The 25,288-nt window shown below is 53.8% G+C and overlaps 1 protein-coding gene across 3 annotated transcripts in view; it reads right to left on the reverse strand.

The window, feature by feature from the left end:
• The window catches only part of ZNF423 (zinc finger protein 423), a 333,582-nt gene that overhangs the window by 249,853 nt on the left and 58,441 nt on the right, over positions 1-25,288 (reverse strand). For all 3 annotated transcript variants that reach the window (XR_009615389.3, XM_060650812.3, XM_060650813.3), the window contains exon 2: positions 21,102-21,161. Coding sequence is in view for 2 of the 3 variants with exons in the window: in XM_060650812.3 (XP_060506795.1) it covers positions 21,102-21,161 (60 nt within the window). In the remaining variant the exon portion in view is untranslated. The remainder of the gene's footprint in view (positions 1-21,101; positions 21,162-25,288) is intronic.

A 25,288-nucleotide genomic window follows, 5' to 3' on the forward strand; every position in this document is an offset into this window, starting at 1 on the left:
GATCACGCTCTCTCCACGTTCCTACTCGCTCCACCAGCAAACAAAGCTCATACGAAGGGTTGTAAAACGGTGCAGTCACTATGGGAAACAGCATGGAGGGTCCTCAAAACATGAAGCAACCCAGGGGTCCCTCATCGGGTGAGCAGATAGCAAAATGTGACCTGTCCATCCAAGAGAATATTCTTCAGTCTTCAAAAGGAAGGACTTTCTGACACTTGGTACATTATGGATGAATCATGAGGACAAGATGCTAAGTGAAATGAACCAGCCACAAAAGGACCACTACTGTAAGATTCCACCTCTGTCAGATACCCAGAGTAGTCAGATTTGGAGAGAAAGCAGAATGGAGGCTGACAGGGGCTGGGGGACAGGGAAATGGGGAGTTAGTATTTAATGGGAGTGGAGTTTCAGATGGGGAAAACGAAAAGGGTTCCAGAGATGGCTGGTGGTGTTGGTTTGCACAACAATGTGAATGTCTTTAGCGCCAATGAACTGTATGCCTGAAAACGGTTAAGATGTACATTTTATGTTATATGTATCTTACCCTCATTTCTTTTAAAGCTTTAATGGGGGGGAAAAATGTAAAATGCCGAGACAGGGAATAGCAGGCAGAAGCAAGAAAAACCAAAACATAAGTCATGATATTAATAAGACAAAAATGCAATTCAAGGCAAACATCGTCAAATACGATCATGAGAATGGCTCAAATTTTTTTATTTTTTTTTAATGTTTTTTTTTATTTTTGAGAGGGAGAGAGACACAGTGTGAGGAGGGGAGGGGCGGAGAGAGAGGGAGACACAGAATCCGAAACAGGATCCAGGTTCTGAGCTGTCAGCACAGAGCCCGACGCGGGGCTCGAACCCACGAACCGTGAGATCATGCCCTGAGCCGAAGTCAGACACTTAAGCGACTGAGCCACCCAGGCGCCCCAGATTTTTTTAAAAAGTGAGGTTTGCAGCCACAGTAAGTCCAAAGAGGGAGCAAGATGCAGAAGAGTGTAGAATCTCCAGCCAGAGAGAAAAAGGGCACCGCAAGCCTCCTGTCCTCTCTCGCTTGCTCCCTGCACCCCAGCCAGAGAAAGCAAGATTGGAGGCGGGCAAGAAAACACGCCAGCTTCTGTCTGACATAGCAAGACCTGACGTGAAGTTGGTGAGACACCCTCTTTGGACATGGTCATCCACACTTTTCTCAAGCAAGACCCAAGCTCTGAATGACTCCCCTTTCTTTGGCTTCTTTCAAATGAGGTTTTATACCGGGAGGGCCCAGGAAACTCAAAACGCTCTCAGGTCTGAGCCTGAACCATGAGGCGGCTGCCAGCCTCCTACCAACGACCCGTCTGGAACAGACACACAGATTCCCCCACTTCTTCGCAACAAAAGCAACAGCCCCCCGCACCGCATCCTAAGCCCACCACCTCGGAGCCCAGGCTCATTACAGCATCATCCCCGTGCTTCACAGCAGCACTAGGAGGCAGGGGCCACTGGCTCCATTTTACAGAAGAGGAAACCAAGGTTTAGAGAAATCTAGTGACTAAGCTCAGATCCCAAGCAGGAGGCAGAGTGGGATTCGGTGTACGACTGGACACACCCTAAAGCCCAATTCTTCGCGGGTCAGGCTATTGTGTCCTTCCGAGACATTCAAACAACCTGGGGGATTTCACAGGCTGGAAGCCAGAACTCAGAGCGGGCCAAGGCTGCATCGGGTACATCACGACCAAACCATCCCTTAGCAATAATCTCATTGATTCCCACAGACAGTTTTGAGTTTGCAAATCATATCTAAGAATCCATTTGATCCAACAGACTAGGGAGGAGACAGAAGTTTTATCCTCATCCACAACTGATAAGAAACCATCTGAGGAAGGACCAGAGAGGGGCCTGAACAGTCAAAAGTCACACAGCAAGTTCCCATGGAGGTAGGCCTAGCATCCAACCAGGCCTCATGCAGCAACAGTCACCCCACTAGGCCCCCCAGGAAGACACCCTCAGACACTCAGACACAGCATTCCTGTGGGCACCAGGACACAGATGGAATTCTCTGGAACCTGCGCAGCCTTTCTGCCAGGCCACCGCACGCTGCCTGCCTGCCAGTCTGACGCTCTGCCCTCCGTTTTTCATTGCTAATTAATTTGGATGGAGATGTCTTTAAACCGAGACTTACGTCGGGTCCTCCCCACTGTCTGTGAACCAATTTCATTACAACAGAAACCATGTTGCCAAAATGAGAAATCCCCTCCTTTTCAAGCCTGTGCCCTTGAAGGCATCTTATTAGAAAAGACCATTTCTTAATTAACATTTTTGATCTTTAATCCATTACACATCCCTCTAATCCTGTACGGAGGTGCGGCTGGCCCACTTCCGCGGGCTGGCTCTGGGCTGCGCGAGGCTGGCAATTTCAGCGCTGAGGGCTCGCTCACAGCTGGACTCCACCGCGGACAGTCGGCGGCTCCCAGACACCACCTCTGGTCCAGCCGCGGGTGCCTCTCCCGAGCGGGAGCCGGGGAGGGGGGCCTGGCGCAGACACCCCCGGATGGGCCAGTCTGCAGACGAGAGTTCATTTCATTAACCCCTGAACCCCATCTCTTCTCTCCCCAGAACGGTTTCTAGCAAAGGCTGTTTTCACAGATCTGGCTCGCGCCAAGCGTGAGGGCCGTCAGGCTGGTCTTCCTTCCCATTTGCACAAACCTCAGGCAACCTGACCTCATCCACACAAAGAGCCGGTCCCGTCAAGGTCAGAAGGCCCCACACTGGAAAGCCTCGGACCTGCCCGGTGACTCCCTCCTTCCTGAAAGACTTTCTTCCCTGGGCTTGAGGGGTCCCGTCTTCTCCCAGGTTTCCTCCCACCTCCCTGACCACCCTCGACCTCTCCTCCTCATCGCAGCCTTCAATACTGATGCCTCTCCAGACAAAGACCTCAACTTTATTCTGTCTGAGCTCACTCCTAGCTTTGAGTGCCAGCTACACACTGGAGACCCAAATACATCCCCAGGCCCATCCTTCCCCCATCACCAGATCCTACGTTCAAGTGACCACTCAGCCTCCAAGAGGCATCCCAAACTTAGGGCCAAAACCAAGCTTGAGCACCACCACCGCCCCCAATCATACCAGAACGACTGCTCCCAGGACGTCATGGCACCCAGCTGCTCGCCTCCAGCCACCCAGCTGTCTTTGGAGCCTTGGAATCACGCTTCCTTCCTCTCCTTTCCTCAGCCCAACATCCAACCAGTGACACATTCTGTGGGACCTACCTCCAAAAGAAATCCTAATCCAGGCGCACCCGGGTGGCTCAGGTGGCTAAGCGTCTGACTCCTGATTTCTGCTCAGGTCACGATCTTGTGAGTTCAAGGCCCACGTGGGGCTCTGTGCTGACAGTGCGGAGCCTGCTTGAGATTCTCTCTCTGATCCTCCCCAATGCACGTGCACCCTCTCTCTTTCAAAATACGTAAATAAACATTAAAAAAAATAAAAAGCAATTCCTAATCTGACGTCTTTTTCACCTCCTGGCCTGGGTCCCAGCCCCCATCACCTCCCACCTGGGTGAGGACATCTGTCCCCTTCTCTCTTGCCATTACACAGCTAAAGAGATCCCTCCTCCCGTCTGCCCCCAGCCTCCCTTCAACTCAGAGTAAAATCCAGGGTCCACCAGGATTCAAGGACCTACATGAGCTGCTGCTGCTTGCCTCCCTCCTTCACTGCCCTGACCTCCCCTCCCCTCCCCACCTCTCTGGTCCTACCTCTCCCCACTTCCCCCACCTCCCTCACCTCTCTGGCCTCACCTCTTTCCCCCTCCTGCCCTGGCTCACTCTACTCGGGCCACAGGGACATCCCTTCTGTCCATCAACAGGCCCAGATCACCCCCACAGCCAGGAACATCTGGAATGCCCTCTGCATGGCTCACACCCTCGCTTGCTCAAATGCCCCTCCTGGGCACAGAGGCCTCTCTGACGCCCCCTCCTCCCCACCACTCCATCACTCTGTAAGCGACCACCCTGCTGGTCATGTCCCAGTGAAACATATTATATATCTGTTCATAGACTTTGCCAGCACCGTGCACACCAGGGACTCTGGTGGCCCCCTTCGCCAACTAGGACGGCGCCCAGCACTTCACAGGCACACAGTAACACCTGTGACTGAAAGAATACAAGCTGTCAGGATCTTGCCAGCAGTGATGCAGGCTCCCAGCCATCACTGGTATCAAGGGGCAGTCCTGCAATGCCAGCACTGATGCTCATCCAGCAGCAACTGAGCAGGGGGTCAGACGTGCAGTAGAACTTCCTGGTGGTGTACGTTCTGTGAAACTGCCCATCAGCGAATAAAGCAGAGCTTAAGCCTCGTGTTGGATTACTAGGGGAGGGAGGGAGAAAAAAATGGTCCATAGTGGCAAGGGAGGTGGAACCTATGAACAGTTAAGGGGCAGGGACAGGCTGGCACTTGTTCCTTCACAGACTCTGAAGGACAGGACAGGGGTTTGTGGAAACGGGAGACACGTGTGCAAAGACTGCGCAAAGGGCAGGGATGGGGACACTCTAGAGCAGGGTGGGGACATTCTGGGAGGAGGACACAGCCCCAGACAAGGCACCGGTTAGAATGAGGACAGGGAACACAGGAGGAAACTCCAGGAAGAGGCCATGTGGGGACTTGTAGAGTCCCAAGACCGCACCTCAACTCTTGAGCTACATGTACCAATAAGACCCTCCACGGGGACCACCCTGCCTCAGGGCACCATGACTTCCCAAGGCTGCTGGTGGCCCCTGAGTCTGGCCAGCCTCAGAGCTGGGCCCGGAGCATGGGGCTCCAGATTCCCCGACTAGTGCTCCTATCGTCCCTACTCCCCAGGCTCAGTCTTTGTCTGCTGCCCCAGCTGCTACCAGCCCAGACCTTGACCTGAGCCCTGAAGGCCATCATGCTGCAAAGCCTGAGGTCAAGGGCCCTTCGCTGCCAGCAGCAGGAGGTTAAGGCACCCAAGTCCCTGCCTCCACACACACCCCCAGGCCGGGGGTGGGGGGCGCTGCCTGGTTGGGGGAGCCATGGGGCTGGATGGGGAAGAGCAGACAGGCCACTCTCCCCAACACCAGACAGGCTCCTTTTAGGGAAACCCGCCTCGAACAGAATAGGCGTCCCCCAATGGGTTCACCCCAGGATCCGGGCTGGGGGTGCTGCCAGGGGGAGCCCGAAGGAGAACATCCAGGATGGAGACCATTTAGCACCCTTCACACACCGCTGCCCTTGCACGTGGACCCGCACACCACCCTTCACGCTTGCGGTCCCTTGACGGGTCCGTGCGTCAGACATAGGCCCTTCCCTGGTGCTCCGGGTGGGGTCCCCGGTTGGGGGTGGGGTGGGGGGGGGTGTGTGGCAGGTTCTAGAGTCAGCCTATGAGGCAAATATGTCACCTGCCCCAAGATACAGCTGCCATGGCTTGGGATACACACATGAGGATAATGGCCACAAGGTGCTTGGCTCCTGTGTCAGGTGTGAGGGAGGAAGACACCCATCCTAAAACCCCAGAGTCACAGCCACCCGAGGGGCCACACACACCCCCACCTGCGGGAGCAGCAGATTCTCCCCCACGTCTCAGGCTCACGCAGGCAGGCCCAGTGACTGTAATTGCCAACTCTCCTTAAATTGTTGTTGCCTTCTTTATTTGGGCAAATGTGTATCCTGATTGGGAGAAGTTAAATGAACCAGTAATGACCTATATGTATGCACATACTGCTGTCAACAAGGTAGGGAGGTGGGATCAGGTGTGCTGTGCTACAGTGCGGCTCTACCACAAACTTGCTGTGTGACACTGGGCAAGGCCCCTAACCTCTCTGATGCTCAATGCATCAGAGAAATGCATATGGGAAATAGGTATGCTAATACCACCTGCAGTCAAAGTGCTGCTTCAAGGACTCAAAGACATAATGCCTGTGGAAATGCGGCTTGAGGGAGGTGAGAGGGCACAGTGACCAGCACACAGGCCCTGGGGACAGAGAGAGCCAAATTCAGATCCTAGCCAGGCACTTTTACCAACTGGCTGACCCCAGTCTCTGCAGGAGAATGCACACAAACTCAAGGCCAGTGCCACCGGGGCACATGGCAGCCAGCCACCCAAACGACACCACGGTATCTAGCTGTGGCCTTCCCTGAGGGGTGGGTCCTCAGCAGCCCCGCCCCAGACCCCTCGGGGTCCGCAGGCAATGCGGCTTTGTAGGAATCAGGGGTTCTGGCTGGAATCCCAGGCTGGTCGTCTCTTTTCTTTCTCTCTCCACATTTGGGGAAGGCATTTCCTCTTTCTCGTGGCCTGCGGGTCAGGTTTCCACCCAGATGGAAAGTCCCACCCAGGGGCCCCCAAAGGAGGGCTTACCACGGAAACTCCATGGGGTGCCTGCCAGACCCAGGAGCAAGTGACCACTGGCAGGCCTTCCTGGGGCCAAGCCCACAGTCCTGCCAACCGGAAGGGGGAAGGGACAGGAGGGAGCTCCAGCTGGACTTTATAGCTCAGGCACAGAACAGTGTTCATATATACAAAGAGTGGGTTAAGTGTGAATGCGTTTGGGTATGCATGTGCGCATTTAGGCATGTGTGTCTACAGAGAGACCCCAAATTAGCCCCAGCCCTCGGTCCTCCTAACTCTCCTGCGCCTGTTTTCCGGACTGTGTCCCTCCCGGAGGCCAGATTCTACTCAGATAAGATGAGTAAAGACAATAATCCTATAGTAAGGGAACAAAGGGTGGATCCTGCTGGATGAAGCCCTGAGCAGCCACTATACAAACCATGACCAGATTACAGTCTGGGCGGAGGGGACATGGTAGGTGACGCCGTCTCCCGAGCTGGTGAGCTCCAAACATAAGGATATGAACAGAGCTTCCCAAACTGTGTTCCAAGACTTCATGAGTTGGGGACAGGTGGTCCTCAAAAATAGGTAAGGGGTAGTTTCTGACGTCAAAAGTTCGAGGAGCCCTCCCAAAGGCTCACAGCAACCATGGGCGCGTCAAGGGCTATTCAAGGTCCTGCTTTGAAGAACCCTCATTGAATTGCATTTAACCAGGCACTCGGGAAAGTGACCTGAGCAGCTGCCCCAGGATGCAATTTGGCTTTGCCCAGGTCCCTCCAGGCTGTGCAGCACATAAGTCCACGGCTGTGCTGTGTACTTAGGCCCTGAGCGTTCTTCTGGGGTCAATTTAAGAAAGAACTCTAGGAAAGTTGTTTCTGTATTGTGTGCCAAATTGTTACTGAGACAGTGGCTGTTATTTGTTCAATGATTAATGAGGATCCGCACAGTAAATTCCTCAGCATTTAGTGCCAGGGAAAAACATTCATCCGTCCCCAGTACATAAAATCAGAAAGCATGGCCACCCCTCATCCTATTTCTCTTTTGGCCTAACCTGCCAGGAAGCTCACCTGCATAGTGACCCTCACCTTGGGCTTCTGACATAATTAGTTCTTTCATCTATTATTTTAGCTGCTCAGTGATGTAAGGGCCCCCTCATCTCCTCTCCTTAATTATACCCAGAGCCAGCATTTATGGGTGCTTGCTGAAGGCTGGCCACCGTGCTGAACACATCACATCTACGTTCTCATTTACCCTTGTAACGATGCCACAGGGTGGGGCTTCGGTATCCCCACCTTACAGATCAGGAAGCCAAGTCTTGAGAAGGTGAATAACTTAGTCAAGTCCACCCTCACAGCTAATTGGTGAAGAGCACTGCTTGTTTTCTCCTCACTCTAGAATGTGAGTCCTGGAGAGCTGGAGGCCAGCGCATCCTTGGGGCCCTAGTATGGCACAGACACCTGCTAATCAGGTACTGAACAAACAGGTGGGGAATCCAGCACTGAAACAAAGGTCTGTTTGCTTCAAAACCCATGCCCTGACTCCTGGTTTTTTGTTTTTTGTTTTTAGTCTTTAGGGCTTGGCAAACCTAACCCTGACCGTAGCCTTAAACATAAGGCCCCAGGTCCTGGGGCGCCTGGGTGGCTCAGTCAGTTGAGCGCCGGACTTCGGCTCAGGTCATGATCTCACACTCCGTGAGTTCAAGCCCCGCATCGGGCTCTGTGCTAACAGCTCAGAGCCTGGAGCCTGCTTAGGATTCTGTCTCCTTCTTCTCCCCCACTCGCACTCTGTCTCTCTGTCTCTCTGAAAATATAAACATTGGGAAAAAAATAAAATAAAATAAATATGTAAACATAACCCTACTCCTAACCCTCATCCTGACCCTAGGCTTAAAGGTAACCCTAACCGCAGTACTAAATCTAAACTCCACTTCTAGCACCATCCCAGATGACTTAACTAACAACCGATACAATGCTCCCTGCCCGGCCTCGTCCCCCATTCTGTGGGGCGAGCGCTCTGGCCACAAAGCCTAGGGGTGGCAGAAACTCGGCTTCCAGCGCAGATGGTGGGAGCATGTGGGCTCTGCAGCAGGGAGAGGTCGGCAGAGCCGGGGGTCAGGTCTCCCCCCCTGGGAAGCCCGGGCAGACCTGAGCAGAGCAGACCTAGCCTCACAGGCCTGGAGCAGCAGACGGTGCAGCAGGCACGTCGCGCTGGCCCCCTGCTCACAGGAGCGGCTACTCTGGCCTATGAGGGCCAGCCCAGCGGGTGGGGAGGAGATGCCCTGCCCCGCTTCCTGCCCATTTGCGGCTGGCGAGGAGCCCCGCAGCCAGCACAGGAAATAACAGGGGCCCCCAGAGGCCGCCCATGCGGGCCCAGCTCCGAGGCCGCCCAGGGAGGGAAGGAGGCCATTGTCGGTCTTTGTTTCAGTTTCCCCAGCATTGCCTGGGCTCCAAGAGGCCCCTGGGAGCTAACAAAGCTTCTCCCCCAGCCCGCAGCTGTCCAGCCTCCCTCAGCCCGACCCTGGGGACAGGCCCACCAGGCCCCTGGACTCTTAAAGTGGCAGGTGCAGGGTGGAAATGAAGTCATGTCCAAGTTGGGGATGCGGGGGGTGGGGGCGCATGTGGGCCAGAGCAGGCCAGGCAGGCGAACAGACAGATGGGCACTGGGGTCTGTGTCTGCACCCGGGTCAGCCCAGCACCGGGTCCAACAGCAGGGGTTCGAATCTTTGGACGGAAAGTATGTCTAAGGCACTGAGGGTACAACAAAGAAACCAAAGAAAGAAAACAGAGAGCACGAACACCGCCTGAGAGGGGCACTGTCGCCATCCCTGAAGAGAGACACCCCAGACGCAGGACGTTTCTGTTCATTTGCAGGCCCAGGGGTGCGGTGCCTGTGTGTGCATGTCTCTCTTTGTGCACATGTTTTAAGTGCATGCATCTGTGCGCTGTGTACGTGTGGGCATGTGTTAGTGCACTCATATGTTCATGTGTGTGGGCACACCTGTGTTTGTGTGCACGTATGGGCATATGTGAGGTATGGAGGGCCACATATATGAATGTGTGTGTGCACCAGGTGCAGGGGGGGGGGGGGGAGTAACGTGCATGTGTGTGCATGTGCACCGATGTGTGTATACATGTGTGCTGCGGGTACAGGTGTGTGTGCAAGCATGTGCCTGTGAGGTGTGTGCACATGGGCTTATGTCTGCAAATAAGTGAACATGTGTGCTCTGTGGGCACACACCTGCACCGCAATGGCTGGTGAGCGAACACATCACTGTTGAGCAGTCTCAGCCTTGTGCTCATCAGCAGTCACTCCTCCCCACGCTGGCCCTGGCACCCCCTCACTAGTGATATGCCACATACGGACCTCATTAGGGCTCTTAGCACATCCTCTTGTGTGTCTGCACAGCACACGTTACACCTCCAGAGTCCTGGTCACTGAATTAGCGACAACAGAAGTGGGCCCTAGACTCAGATGAAACCAAAGCAGGCTCAAATCCCTGCTCTAGCCCCACCAGCTCTGAAACCCTGCACCCGTGTCTCAACCTCTCTGGGCCTCAACTGCTCATCTGCGAGATGGGAACGGTAGCACTTCCTACGACTTATGGCTCAGGAGGGCTAAATGAGCTAAGGCATGCTGGCGCCCAGCCTTGTGCCTGGCTCTAGTGAAGGCCCACCAGATGGTTACATGTTTTACTGTTAATGTTACTACAGTTGTTGATGGTAATAGTGAGTTGCCGAAGATACAACAGGGAGCAAAAACAGGCACTGCCCTGCCTCCCCCAGCTTGCAGGTTTTGCAAAGTATTTGTGCCCTGTTTACTGTCCTATTTACTGGATTCGGTATCAGTCTAATGGGCTAACTACTACCAAGTGTGGCCAGCAGCCATCAATTAAAGCAATCAACCACAACGAAGGAAAAAAGAATTATCGGCGTGGGCAAAATCATGTTTTTTTGAACCAGCCAGGTTAGGCAAGTACACACATGGAGGGGTGTGTATGTGTGGTGCACATGCAAACAGACACACCAACACCTGCCTGCACGCTCAAGGACTTTAAGAGAACGGCAGCTGAGAGGACAGCAGTCTAACCCCCGTGGGCCATCGCAGCCGACAGCAGGACGCTGGCTGATACAGCACTGACCATACCCAAGCCGGGAGCTGGGCCCTGCCGAGTGTCCGCCCAGGAAGCCAGGAACAGCCAGGCAGCATGACTGGGCTGACCTTGGCCATTTCCTACTGGGCACTGACCCATGGCTGCACATTTGGTGCATCAAGCCCTGCCCAGGGAAGGAAGCTGATCATAGGACATCCTCATGGCCTCTGCCTTTCAGAGTAGACCCTGACTACCAAACCCCCGCCAGCACCCAACCCCACCAGAGCCTTCTCCACTTGGGAAACGAGCAATGCCCCGCCAACCAGGGTCAGCATGAGTGACAACGCAGCCCTGCCCACTGTGGTGATGCCTAGAGACTACCAGTTAAGACACCGGGGTGGCGGGGGGGGGGGGGGAGGGAAGGCAGGGAGAAGGGGGCAGCTGGGCCTCCTCTACCACCCTCACAGATCCCAGCTCGAGTCCGAGCTCCCATCAGTGTGTTACCAAATCTCAAGAATAAAAGTACAGAGACCAGGTGCCACCCTAGAAGGCTAAGGCTAATCCATCCTAGGAAGCTAAGGCTAACCCATATGCATTCCCTCACACGGTCCTCACAATGGCCCAGGAAGACGATCATCCCCATGTTAGATGAGTAAATGGAAGCACAGAGAAGTCAACTAACTTACTCAAGGCCTCACAGAGCCAGAGTATCTGGACCTCAAACCCAATGCCTGCCCTTAACAACGTGAGCAAATATCAGGCCCTGGACGGCCAAGGGCAAACACAAAGAGGCAGAGGTGAAGTTCTCCACCTTGGCAAGCATTCGCCAGGGACCTGCCAGTAACCAAGCCAGGGCTGGGCCCTGAGAGCACAGAGAATGAGACACGGTCACTGCCCGAAGGAGCAAGCAGAGCAGCAAAGGAACTGGGCATCTACAGAAGGAAGGTCACAACCAAGCAAGAGGCAGTGAAGGCCAGGATCAGGGCAGCCCCCAAGGCTGAAGGGCACAAAGGAAGGTGCAATAATTACGGCAGAGCTATCATGGCATACTTCTGGGAGGAGGTGTCAGACTGAGCTTTGAAGGATGAGCTCCATATGCAGAGGGCCCGGCTAGACTAAAAGTCAAAGGGAGCAGGCAAGAGGACTTCACTCATCAAACGCTCTAAATCTTCGTTGCTCAGACCGGTATGTGGTCCAGCAGCATCAGCAGCACCTTGGGGCTGCTTAGAAATGCAGAATCTCAGGCCCCACCCAGACCTACTGAGTCAGAATTCACATTTTCACGAGATCACCAGATTGCAGGCAGAACTACGTTTTAGAAGAGCTGGGGTTCACCACACCGGGGCAACACAGGGAGACCTCCCCAAAGTCACAAGGCCCAATGTCATCATCAGGCCTACCTGTCCACACCCACTTACACACCTGCCTGTGACTCTGGTTTATAGCCAGGCTTCAAGTCACCGAAGAGCCACTGGCTTCCACTGTCTACCAGCGGGGTCTTTGGGACTAAGAGTGTGGCTAACATCACAGAGACTCATCCTGGAGTGCACCCGGACCTCAGGGCGCACCCAAGCATGGAAAGTAGGACCGGCCCCTCCCTCATTAAAATCCTCATGACCGATGCCACCTGAAGAGCCCAACACCCCAGGAGAGGCGAACAGGACCCAGGGTTTGCTGGGATGGACAGCCCCAGACCAGCAGGGCTGGGAGCAGCGACCACATGGCAAGGAGCAGGGGGGACGATGGCAGAGCAACCGCTGCGGGCCAGGCTGCAGGTATGAGACAAATTACACAGTCCCTGCCTCTGAGAAAGCCCAAGTCTACCCCAAGAGGTGAAAACCAGCAAGACAAGCCCCACTCCATGGCTTCACTCCAGCAAAACCATCAGCCAGGCTGGAGGGGAGAAGAGGAGTCCAGAGAGAGATACCACACACACTCCCTCGCACACACACCCCAGGCACGGGCACACACACGTACACGCGTGCACGGGCTCCACAGACGCGTGTTCACAGAGGAAGTCGTTACAGTACAGCCCAGCAGGGGCCCCCGGCTGGCCCAGAGGAAAGGGTGGGCAGGAAACGCCACATCCTCCTCAGCCCCAGGGGTCCAAGATGCCGCATGGAGGGGTGCAAAGGCCCCGGGGTCCCCAGGGGTCTGAGTCAGGGCTGTGGCACCTGGGCCCAACCACACACACACACACACACACACACACACACACACACACGTAACACGAGTACATGCCTCCACGTGCACGCGGCGAACAGATGCCCCACACCTCGTGGACTGCTCACCATGGTAACAGAGTGGCCACCTCTCAGCTCTAGTCACCCCCCGAAGGTTTCTAGGCCTCCTGTGCTGGGGGACGCAGCTCTAACAAAGGCTCAGGCCCGCTGGCCTGGCCGGGGGTCCAAGGAGCACAGCAGCCGGAGCATGCCTGCCACACTCCCCTGGTGAGCTCGGGGCCACCGCGTCTTCCTGCCCAGCCTGCCTGGTTCCACTTAGCTCAACTCCCCACAGACGCCCCGGCCGAGCTAATGAGAAACTCCCCAGCTGGCCCCACATAAAGCCGCATTTCACAAGTCTTTAAAATGCTGGGAAATTATACATCTACTTAGACCTTTTCTGCTCCTTTAAAATGTCCCCTGGTCCACATCGAGAAGATGACTAGGTTGGGGGCTCAAGCTCTAGAGGTGGACAGCACCAGCCAATAGAGCTAGAGCCAAAGAAAGCCTGGGCCTTTGGTCATGGGCCACGGTATCACCGCCAGGGGGGCCGGGACAGGCTCACTGACGAGCCCAGGCAGAGGGTCACTCAGGACATAATTCAAGGGAGGGATCCTGGAGAGGGGTGGGGAGAAAGAGCAGGACAGTTGCTCGGGCATTGATCTGAAGAGCAAAAGAAAAAGTTAAAAGGTGCCGGGAGCCCCTAAGAAAAACTGCAAAGGAGAAAAAGAGCCCCTTCACAAAGATCCTAGTCATAGTACTACTTGTAAGAGCCAAAAAGGAAAAGTAGTCCAAGTGTCCAACAGGGGAGGGGCAGTTAAGAAAATGTATGCCCACTCACCGATGACCCTGACGCAGCTTCTCAGACAGAAGGTTATGGGGGCCTGGGGGTTGCGTGAAGCTCAGGCCTAATGGGCGGGGGGACGGGAGCGACCTGGAATCCTCGGCAGTTCATCCTGGATCTCATCTAGGTAAGTCTGTTTACACGCGACGGAGGTGGAAAAGGGGCCGAGAGAAGTACAAACAGCAGGAGTGTGGAAGCACAGGGTTGTAGGTGGGGTTTCTATGAGGTAGTTGAAATAATAGATACGCACTCTAAGAAAACACAAGTGGGGTGGGGAGGCAGCTCTGAGAAGGCTCAGAAGTCCAGGCTGGGCTGCCTGGACGGGCCTCGACTCCCTGCATGCCAGGCCCAGTCTTCCAGACATTTCCGTCCACTTCACTGCAGAGGGGCAAGGAGGCCGCTACCTTTGTCAGGAGTGGGGACCCTAACCACTCTCCCAGACCCACTGCTCACCCAGTGCCAGTCTGAAGGAAAACAAAGGGCTTCAGCACCCCTCTCTAAGGGGCCCCCAGATACCAACCACCCAGATGCTACTCTAATTTGCCGCCTGAGCAGGTCCCAAAGCCTGCAGCCCTAGTACCAGCCTCCCCTGCAAACTGTACCCATGCCCAACACCCAGGTATAGGTGTGGGGGGCGGGGGGGAGGGCAGAGAGGCGGACTGCGGCCAGATGGGTGGGAGTCTGCACAGAGAGGCTGGCCCACAGCATTTGCCTGGCCTTCGAGACGGCAGATGCGTCCAAGGCCTCCAAAACATGTACCTTCTCTCCTTCCAGGCAGCAAACCAGGAAGCCTGGCCCTAGCTACACCCTTCCACCTGACCCAGGAGGGACCCGGGCACAGAGCTGAGCCCCTCACAAAGCTTCTGGATCCCCTCTAAAAATGAAGAGCCTGGACGACATCCTCACAGGCAGCTCTGCCACGTACAGCCTAGGTGCTACGTTCACGCCTGCACTGCCAGGGTTCAAATCCCAGCTCTGCCACTTCCTGGTCGTGTGACTTTAAAACGAGTCACTAGCATCTCTGTGCCTCAGCTTCTGTATGTCCAAAGCACCACCAAGGAGACCCGGTTCCTAGAAGTAGCTCGTAAATGAGATGGATGGTTCCATTAACCAGGACAACGGGACCTATCACGTGGCAGGAGGGCCCCCAACTCCAATCACACTGATAGAGTCTGGGGCCATCACAACCAACTAATTATATCAAGTGTTTCTCTCCTGACACAGGCGTGTCTGTCACCAGAAATAAACCTGGTGAACCTGCCCAAACACTGACAATGAGCATGTGTCAACAGAGTAACTGTTTCCCACTGCAGACCACCCCCCAGACCCTCCTCCCACTGCACCCCCAGCTTGCTCCACAGCAGCCATGTTGGAAGGAAGCCCAGCCTGTCCAGAAACCCGGCCTGGAGAGGTGGGAGGTTCCAGTGAGACTGTGATCAGACAGTTATACAGAGATGAGTCCCTTCCGCCCCCGATCAAACTCGGTGACCAAACAGAGCAAGGGTGGCAAAGCTCCATTTGTTTGGGTTGGTTCACTGAAAGCCCACAATGATCACGATTATCCTGGCTCCTGCCACTTAGAGACCACGTGCAGAAGGGCTTGAGGGAAGAGAGAAAAAGCACTGAAGGGAAGGCAGGCGTCCTCACTGTGCTTGCTGGATTATTCAACAAGAGGGGAAGTTGTCAGGAGAGCAGGGAAGGGGACAGAGAGGCCCCCTGGTAAAGCCTCCTACTTGGTGACCAAGCTGAAACCATCAGGCAGAAGGCCTTTCTGTGGCCTGGACACTTTTTTCTTAATATGGGTTGTCCAAAATAAGATACCAGTTGACATTTAGGAAGGCTAGAATAAAAAATTAAAAATTAAAAAAAAGGGAAAACAACAAGTGTTGGTGAGGATGTGGAGAAAATGGAACTCACACATTACTGGCAAGAGCGTGAAATGGTGCCACTGTTGTGGAAAACAGTCTGGCCGTTCCTCACAAAGTTAAACATAGAATTACCACATGACCCAGCTATTCTGCTCCCAGGAATACGCCCCCCAAAACTGGAAACAAGTATTCAATCAAACACTGGCACACAGAAGTTCACAGCAGCACTATTCACAAAAGCCAAAAGGAGGAAACAACCCAAACGTTCATTAACAGATGAACAAATACCCAAATATGGTATATCCATACAGTGGAATATTATTCAGCCATAAAAAAGAAGGAAGGGCTGATACAGGCTACAATTCAGATAAACCTTGAAAATATCAAGATGAAAGAAGCTGGTCAGTAAAGACCACACTTTATATGATTCCCTTCTACAGAGAAAGTAGTTCAGTGGGTGCTTAACGGCTGGGGGTGATGGAAGGATAGAGGGGACACCCAAGGGGCACAGAGCTTTTCTTTGAGGTCATGAAAATGCTGTAAGTTGACTATGGCGGTGATGATACATATCTCTGGATATATGCAAATCCACTGAATTATGTACTTTCAATGAATGCATTATATGATTTATAAATTGTATCTCAATAAAGCTGCCTTCAAACAACAGGAGTTGCAGGGGCGCTTGGGTGGCTCAGTGAGTTGGGCATCCAACTTCGCCTCAGGTCATGATCTCACGGTTCGTGGGTTCGAGCCCCGCAGAACCCATGAACCCCGCAGAGCTGGAGCCTGCTTCAGATTCTGTGTCCTCCTCTCTCTCTGCCCCCCGCCCCCCACTTGCACTCTGTCTCTCTCTCAAAAATAAATATTAAAAAAATGTATTTTTTAAACGATGGGAGTTGCTACATTTTTTTAAGCTAATGATTTCATGTGAAAATTCAGCTCTCTGTTCTGTTTCTTAAAAACTCAGATGAGGGGGGGTGCCTGGGTGGCTCAGTCGGTTAAGCGGCCGACTTCGGCTCAGGTCATGATTTCGCGGTCTGTGAGTTTGAGCCCCGCGTCGGGCTCTGTGCTGACAGCTCAGAGCCTGGAGCCTGTTTCAGATTCTGTGTCTCCCTCTCTCTGACCCTCCCCCGTTCATGCTCTGTCTTTCTCTGTCTCAAAAATAAATAAACGTTAAAAAAAAAAAACTCAGATGAGGGGTGCCTAGGTGGCTCAGTTACTCAAGCTGTCGACCTGATTTTGGCTCAGGTCATAATCTCACAATTCGTGAGTTCGAGCCCCACATCAGGCTTCAGGCTGACAGCTCAGAGCCTGCTTGTGATTCTTTCTTTCTCCCCCTCTCTCTGCTCCTTCCCTGCTCGTGCTTTCTCTCTCTCTCAAAATAAAAAAACTTTTAATAAATAAATTAAAAAAATAAACAAATAGGGGCACCTGGGTGGCTCAGTCAGTTAAGCATCCAACTTCACTCAGGTCATGATCTCACGGTTTGTGAGTTAGAGCCCTGCATCAGGCTCTGTGCTGACAGCTCAGAGCCTGGAGCCTGCTTCGGATTCTGTGTCTCCCTCTCTCTCTCTCCCCCTCCCCCACTCGTGCTCTGTCTCTATCTCTGTCTCTCAATAATAAATAAACATTAAAGAAAAATTTTTTAGGGGTGCCTGGGTGACTCAGTCGGTTGGGTGTCTGACTTCAGCTCAGGTCATGATCTCACTGTTTGTGAGTTCAAGCCCCACATTGGGCTCTGTGCTGACAGCTCAGAGCCTGGAGCCTGCTTCAGATTCTGTGTCCCTCTCTTGCTCTGCCCCTCCCCTGCTCATGCTCTGTCTCTCTCTCTCTCTCTCTCAATAATAAATTTTAAAAAAACATTAGACTTTTTTTGAATAAAAAACATTTTTTAATAAACAAATAAATAAAAACTCAGATGACCGGGCAATTCTGGCCCCAGTGCCCTGGCACAGTCAGGGGGCACTAAGGGACTGCTGTTCCTGTAGAGGGTCTGTGTCACAGTTTACCACAGACCCTCCCCAGCCTCCCCCTCTCACCTGTGCCACAGGCCAGCCTCAGGACAGATAGGACCCCTGTGGGACTTTCACAAAGGACCCTCCCATCCCTAAGATATTCAAACCCATGGCCTGGCAAGGTAGGGGAAGCTGAGGTTAGAGTAACCCATGAACTCCCCTGAAATCACATGTAACATGTGCCCACTGGATACTGAAAAGCATCTGTGGCTCAAAACAGGTTAAGAATTTCTCTTGCTTTAATTATCTCATTATAAGGTATCATCTCCCTCATTCCCCATTTTATGGGTGAGAAAAATCAGAACGCAGTGGGGAATGATTTAAAACCCCACCCCTACTATGCACCCCATACCCAGGCTCTGAATGCAGGGCTCCATCCCGGGGGCCATGCTGTCAGGAGCCCCGTATTTGCCCGCCGAGAGGCTGGCCCTCCCCCTCCCATGAAGCCCCGGCCAGGCCAGAGAAGAGTGCTGTGAGCCCATCTCCCCGCCAGGCCAGGCCAGGCTCTCCATCACTGTCAGGGCCCCAACACGAGGGCACGGACAGAGCAGGCCAGGTTGTTCCCTGGGTGGTGACCACAGGGTCCCCACGGGCAACGAGGGCCCGAGGAGGCCAGAGGTGAGCAAAGAGCACACTATGCATTCTGCTTCTTTATTGGAGCTCTCCATCACGCTCCCACAGCCAGGGCAAAGCGGGCAGGGGGCAGGCTTGCAGCCCAGCCGCCGAGGCCCCCCACGGAAGAGGAACTACCCTGTGCCCTGCAGCCCTGCGCTCCTCCTGGTAAAATGCTCTCTGCTCACCCTGCTCACCTCACCCTGGGTTCCTCCGGTCTGATGAGCCAAAGACCCTCTGTGGCCTGTACCGCCGGGGACTTTCCTAAAGCCCCCACGATGCTTCGGGTTCTGCTTCGCTGCCCATCTCTATGTCGGGCTGCGCAGAGGTGAAGCCACACGCTGCGGCCGAGGGAGAGCTTGGGTTTGAGCTCCTTCTCCACAGCTCTGAGCCTCCTTCCCTTGGCCGCCGAATGAAGATGGCAATTCCCAGCAGCAGTGCCAAGGGTGGCTTGCAGAGGCTCTGCTCCCCCATAATCTTCCCTGGCACCTGCCCCCCGTTCTCTGATGTGGCCAAGTGACATTTTCTCAGCTTACTGAAAAGCGTTACACCAAAGGAGCTTTAAGCAGGCCTCTGGCCCTGTCCCCCACCAGATGGCTGTCCCTAAACCAGCCTACAGAGAAACTCTGGAGCTGCTGCTGGAAACAGCACCCACCTCCTGGGGTCGTCATGATAGTGCATTGAGATAGTGCAGGTAAAGCGCTTGTTCTGGGCCTGGCGGGTACCAAGTAACCGCTTGATAAATGACACCACCCATGTCCAGGGCTGCCTCCCAAACGGACTTGGTCCTGTCACCCAGGAGCCACGACACCTCATAAGCCCCATGCTCAGGGAACACAAGCTGACTTTAACAGCCCAAGCCCAACAGAATTGGGAAGGAAAATTTATCACATGCACACACTGTAAAAAATCATCAGAAATGGGCCAAAGAAAACAAAACAAGGCACTGTTTGGCTGTGACTTATCCAATGCCCGGGATGCTTTGCCTTCCCTCTCCCTGTCTCTGAGCAGACAATCCAAAGCTGACAGGCGCAACGGTCCCTGAGGGCTGGAGGGGACTCCCAAAGAGCCATGTACCTCTCCCTGCACACGCATGCAGGGCCTGCTCAGCTCTTGGCTGGAAACTGACAAATCTCACAACCTCCTCTCTGCCCAAGTGCCCCAGGGAGGCCGTAAGGCTGGCCCTTCCACTACGGCATCAGAGAACTGCAGACCGGCAGGGCCCCCACACAGCCCCCTTGGCACCCCAGACTGAGCGACATCTCACCCACCGCCTCAGGGATGCGGTCTGAGCACCTGATGCCCTCTGCACAGGGCTGTCCAACCACCACGACCAGAGCCAGTGCCCTCCTAGCACCCCACTGCTATTCTTGTCTGTCCTCATTGCCTCCGGCCCCGCTGGGAAAGCAGCAAAGAGGCAGGACCTTATATGGACACTGAGCTGGGTGCTTTCCTGGGTCCGGGAGCTTGGAGCACCGTGAGGGTCCTCTTCAGTATTGGCAGAAGCCTGAGCTCATGCACCCCCACATGGGTCAGGATCCCTGGATGAGACACAGAGCTTTACAATCTCACTGCGTTTTTTCCAACCATGAGGAATGCATCTCCCCTGTACAGAACGACACAGGACAGGGGCTATGCAGTCCCTTCCTCCAACCTAACCAGTGTGGACCCCAACATCTTTCCTAACCCTGGACTCTTCTCCTAGGAAGGTGAGCACCACCGCCTTCATTCTGGTTTCAGACAACACCTCTCCCATGGAGGGAGCCCCTGTCACCAAGGGCCAGGCACCTGCAGACACAACAGTGCCCAAACCTGAGTCAGCCAGGGTCCAACCAGGACCTTTGGAACTCTCCAAGCAGCGTCCCGATTGTGCTAGAAAGAGCGCTGGACAAGGAGTGTCCATTCCCCTTCTGGCTCTCCATTCCCCTTCTGTCCGACCTGTACCAACATTTCCCAGATTTCATTATCTGCAAACCATCTTCATGATTTCCGCTGAACCCAAGCATTATGTACTGTTACTTAAAACTGTCAACACAATGTTCTCACTTAAATGATTAGCACCATCTTAAGTCACAAAGAGCCATAAAATCACAAATCCAATGTATAACCATTCAAGTGTTAAATGTGCATATGCCTGATGCCTGATACCACATCTTGGGAACTACTGACCCAGAGCAAAGCTCTCTCTGTACCTCAGTTTCCACATCTAGAAGACAAGGAGGTTGAACAAGATGATTCCCTCAGAGTCTCTTCAGGCCCAACTTTCTACGAGATCAGCCTGGCTCCAGCTCCCCCATGAATCCAGACCCAGTTGGTCAGGATCCTGGGACGGGGACTAAGCAGGAGAGGCTCTATCTGCAGGACTGGGAGCCACGGCCGCTGCTGAGAGGTGCCGGCTGGACTCAGAGCCAACAGGAGCGAACAGCACCCCCCCAGGGGCTCCCAAGGACCCCAAAGCCAGGTCTAACCCCAAGCTCCACAGACAGCTCCAAATGACAAGACTTTACAGTTAGAAAACTTTATCCATCCACCTCTTTTTATAGCTGGGGAAACTGAGGCACAGAGAAGGAGCTTACACAAGGGCAGAAGTCAGCCGAAAACCCAAGTGCCCTAACTGCCAAGCCACCCCGATGGCGGCCACACATTACAGAAGTCTGAACTTCCCCCATTACCTCCCCCTGGAGGCACAGGCTCAGGTTGCTGGCCTGGGGGTGCAAAGCAGCCCCCTCTGGGAGGGGGAATATGGGAACTGAGATTCCAATTGGAGTTTAAACGTCCTATTAAAGAGGGTTTTATGCAATTAGACCGGAATGAATGTACAATGGCACCCATGGCAGGGAGCTTCAAAGCCTGTGTAGTGGGGGTATCGTGGCCCATCTGAATGCGCCCACAAGAAGGAAACGTGGTCCCCCAGGAGAATAGGGCAGATTAGTCTCCGTATGTAATAGATTTTATTGACCATATGGAACTGATATAAAAATCGTGTTGCACAGGGTAGTCTGGCCTGGAGACAGGAATGTGACATGAAGAATAGGATTTCTATAACCAGCTGGGTGGCTTTCTGAGTTCCTGAGCCCACCCCACCCCCCCCCAGGACCCCCAGCAACTCCCCATCAGCCCCTGGGCATTTACCTGATGCTGTCACGGAGGAATCCCAGGCCAGCGAGAAGTCCGAGGCCTCCCCCTCTTCAACTGAAAGAGAGAACAGAGATGGGCCCGTGAGTTTTGAAGTTGTACAAACAGGCCATCAGGGTGGGGAACAGGGCAAGGAAGAAGGATCACTTGTGGGAGTCCTTATAATACCCATGATCAGGAGCAAGGGGGTAAAGCCTACAATGAGGCCTTTGTGGGTTTCACAGAGGTGTTAAATAATTGGAATAAAACCTGAATAGCAAACAAGTGCAGTATCAGTATGGTTTCCCCATCCCTGTGTCCCTAGCAGACGTCACGAATCAATCACAGCACCGCCTGGAGCCAGAGGCAGCATCAGAACCTCTACACACTTCTACAGCCCACTACTGTCTATAGTCCGAGTTTCTGCTTGAGATGAAGCCATTTGCGACACCCAGGAAGACGGCAAAGATTCAGACCTCTCCCCGATCCCACACATACCATCCTCCTACCAAGAGCCCCTTACACCACCACTGAAATGTGAAAGCTTGTTTTTGCAACAAACAAAGTCACTCTCAGAGGTTGGAGAAGCATGGGGTGCTATTCCACACACTGAGACGTAACCGATAGACAGACCCTGGGATATGCTGAGGGCCAGTGGTCAACAGTCACGGGATGGTAACATCAGAAAGCAACTCACCTCTCCATCCTGCCCCTGGGCCCACTGAACAAGGCTGGGTAGGGATGGGGCACCTCCAGCATCCCGTACCCCTGCATGTAAGACCAGGCTGGTGGAGACGGAGGCCATGTACTTAGGAGAACACAGGAGAAACTCTATACAGCATAATAAATCTCTTGTCCTGGAATTAATCCCAGTCTGGGGCATGTAATAATATTAAAGCTGGGTTATGGACTCTGTAAAATGGAACTTTGTTTAAGTCAAAAATGTGCATACACAGTATTTTTCAGATTTAACGGGCTCTGAAGCTCTACACATGCGCAGGCTGAAGCTACCAGGTCCCACCCAGTTCCCTTTTCACCGTCGCCGTCCTACATGGGCACACACTGTCAGCCAGGCATAATGCTGAGTGCTTTTCAGGCATTACTGAATTTAATCCTCATCAACAGATTCCCAGAGAGGCCAACTGACGTGCCTGAGGTCTTACACAGCTACAAGCGTGCAGAGTTTGGGCTGAAACCCACAACTGCGTGCGGAAGGCAGACCGATGCATACTGAAACCACTGTATACAGAGGCACAGAGGATGCTGTCCAGACACCTAGCAAGTCGGGACTGGTAACCCCACCCCACCCCACCCCACAGAAGGCAGATACACAGTGTGCTGGGCAGCGGAGCAGTGAGAGGAGCAAGCAGGCTAGGCTACAGTCAGATACTGGGTTCAAATCCCGATTCTGCCTCTAGCTGTACGATCTTGAGCAAATTATTTAACCTCTAGGCTTCGGTTTTAACATTTCAGAAATAGATAATAATGGTACCCAAGACATACGGTAGCAGGGAGGAGTCAATGGGGTCATCTGCCAGAGCAGAGGCCCAAGCACTCGGGGGATTTGGTGGCCAGGGCTGGACCAGCTCTGGGAATTAACAAGTCCGGCTCTGCATGGCGTGGCCCCGCTTTATCATGTATCTGTCCCCGGTCTCGCTCCCCTACCAGAGCCTCCCAGACCGTACCAGAGAAGGGACAATCACGACAAGAAGCAACAGGCCAAGGAATGCTAACAGAGTGTTTGCTCTTTCCCAAGTTTGCATCCTGAGAGTACAAACTCAGAATCCTAATGAAATGCAGAGGCGATCTGGGGTGGGGCCGAGGCTATTGTTCTACTTAGCTAGTTAGAGCCAGGGAGGGTTTTCAAACATGCAGCTTTGTAAATATGAATCAAGACCTCGCATCAGACAAAACTGATTATTACTCACTAAGCTGATTCCAAGCAGACAGCCCCTGAAACACTGGCGGATAATGCTTACGGCGATCAGAAGTCAGCCATGCATGAAAGCAGCAGTTGTTAACAGCTTTCATTGCCACACCTGAAAATCCTCTTCCTTCACATTTCGCCTTTTACTTACTTTAAGATCTACGTGTTTCGCTTCTACTAAGAAGTCACTCCCAGCTTGTAAGGTCACCATGCGGCCCTTCTGTTGGACAACTTCAAAAAGGTCGACCTCGTTGACCGTGGCTACCATGACATTAATGCACGACCCAGTTCTCCCTTTGTCCACGGTGTGCTCCAGATACCAGGACAAAGGGCCCCACTCTGGGCCCACCCAATGTTCTCCAGGTGAGAAGGGTGACCTTCCAGATCACTGAACTGAAGAATGTCCCCAGAATGGGACCAAATCCTTCCCTCCCTGAGATCTGGCTTCAGGCATCATGGGAAGGAGATCAGGAAAACATCTGCCATTTTGGAGCTCTTAGGACAATTCAAGGTCTCTTCCCCAAGTCCGACAAGCCTGTAAAGTTGGGAAGAGGGCAGTGGCCTGATGCCAGCTGGCTGGGGAAGTTCAAAGTGGCAGACGTCACCACAGGCAAGTGGCCACATCACACACCAGCATCTCCAGAACCACATCTCTCCCAGTGAGGAAGGAGCCCACGGGCCAACCCACCTAGTGCCGTGGGGCATGAACGCATTTTCCTACAACTGCTGGCATCCACCCGGCTAACATCCCATTCCCCACGTTTTGTTTAGTGAAGGCATAAGCGCACCATCCTTTATACATTCCTGATGAGAAAAAGTCACGCCCAGTGTTCCCAGCATCAGCACGAGGCTCCGTGCTCCCTGCTGCCGTGAACGTGCAGGGGCTCTCCTCTCCTCCAGTCTCACTCTTACTCTTCCGTCCGGACTGGTCTCTTCAACAGCTAGATAACTAGCAGGGGCAGCAGGCACAGAGGAAGGAAGGCCTTCCCGACAGCCAGAGCCAGCCACTTGCTGGGGGTGCGGAGTCTACACTGGCAGCAGGCGCCGTCTGGGAGCCCGAGCCATCCCCAAGTGGACTTCTGCTGGAGGCGCAATGGACACCAGGGGTTGGGCATCTCAGAGAAAACTCAGTCGGCACAGTGGTCAATATGGATAGCACCTACAGGGGCTGCCCAGCCAGCCGGAGGAGTTGGGTGCTTTCTGGAGACTTGCCCAGATTCTACCTCTAACTTTTCATTTAAAGATGTTTGGCACCACTGAAGCCAAGACAAACCCTCACCCTGCCCAATCTCAAGGGGAACACAGAGTCGTCTGCTCCTGTGAACGATGGCCATTTGTATGTGCAGGGTGGGTGCGCAAGGCCAGTGTGCACACAAAGGAAGGGAGTGTGGGGGGCGAGTGTGTAAGCACGGGGAGAAGGCACAGTGAGTCTGAACACACAGGGTCAGGGCACAGCAGCAAGTCTGTATACCTGGACAGGGGATGCATGGCCACGTATAATATGAGGGGAGGTGGTGCAGGACCCGTGTTCACACTGGAGAGTGCACAGTGTACTAACCATGGGTCTTAGGGTGTGTTAAGAAGGATTCTGAAGCTCTGTTGGGCTCCAGACAGAACTCTGGGTTCTCTCCCTGCTCTGGGATCACAAGCTGTGAGTGGCTGATTCCCATGGGAGTGTAGAGCTCGTGAGCCTCACCAGACACTGTCTCCCAGCTCAGCAGCGGGCTTGTAAGTGATGACAACTCCCCTACTCTGAAAGTGGGCACAGCTTGCCCCCTGTGCACTGGGACGGCCTTGCCATCAACGACATGCCAGTAAGACCCAAAGCCTGTGTGCTGGGCCTCTGGACATTGGGAACCCAGTGGTGCTAGGCGGGCAGCTGTGTAACCCACCTCCCCAGTGCCATTTGCTCTGGGGGGTTGGCCAAAGTCAGGCAGGACCTGGGCTGGCAGACAAGGTGCAGGCCAGAGGTAGAAAAGCTCAGGGGACAAGTTCTAAGACAGTGTCAGGACGTGAATGAGACAGGTGGACAGAGGCAAGCACTGACCCAAGGGCCAAAGGAAGCCTCCAGCAGGGTCAACAGGGCCCAGAAACCACCTCCCCTACTCCAAGATTCATACCAGGGCCAGTTGCTGGGCCTGGCTTCAAGGATCTGAGAAGGCCCTGCCCCTGGCTGTAAGCCTCCAGACATGTGTACACACAGGCATTTTTCTGGGGAAAGGATATGTGGTTTTCATCAAAAAGATCTAGAACACCACCACTACCTCCTGCCTGCCTG

This window comes from Panthera onca, chromosome E2, assembly GCF_046562875.1.
Source record: "Panthera onca isolate mPanOnc1 chromosome E2, mPanOnc1 haplotype 2, whole genome shotgun sequence".
Lineage (NCBI taxonomy): Eukaryota > Metazoa > Chordata > Mammalia > Carnivora > Felidae > Panthera > Panthera onca.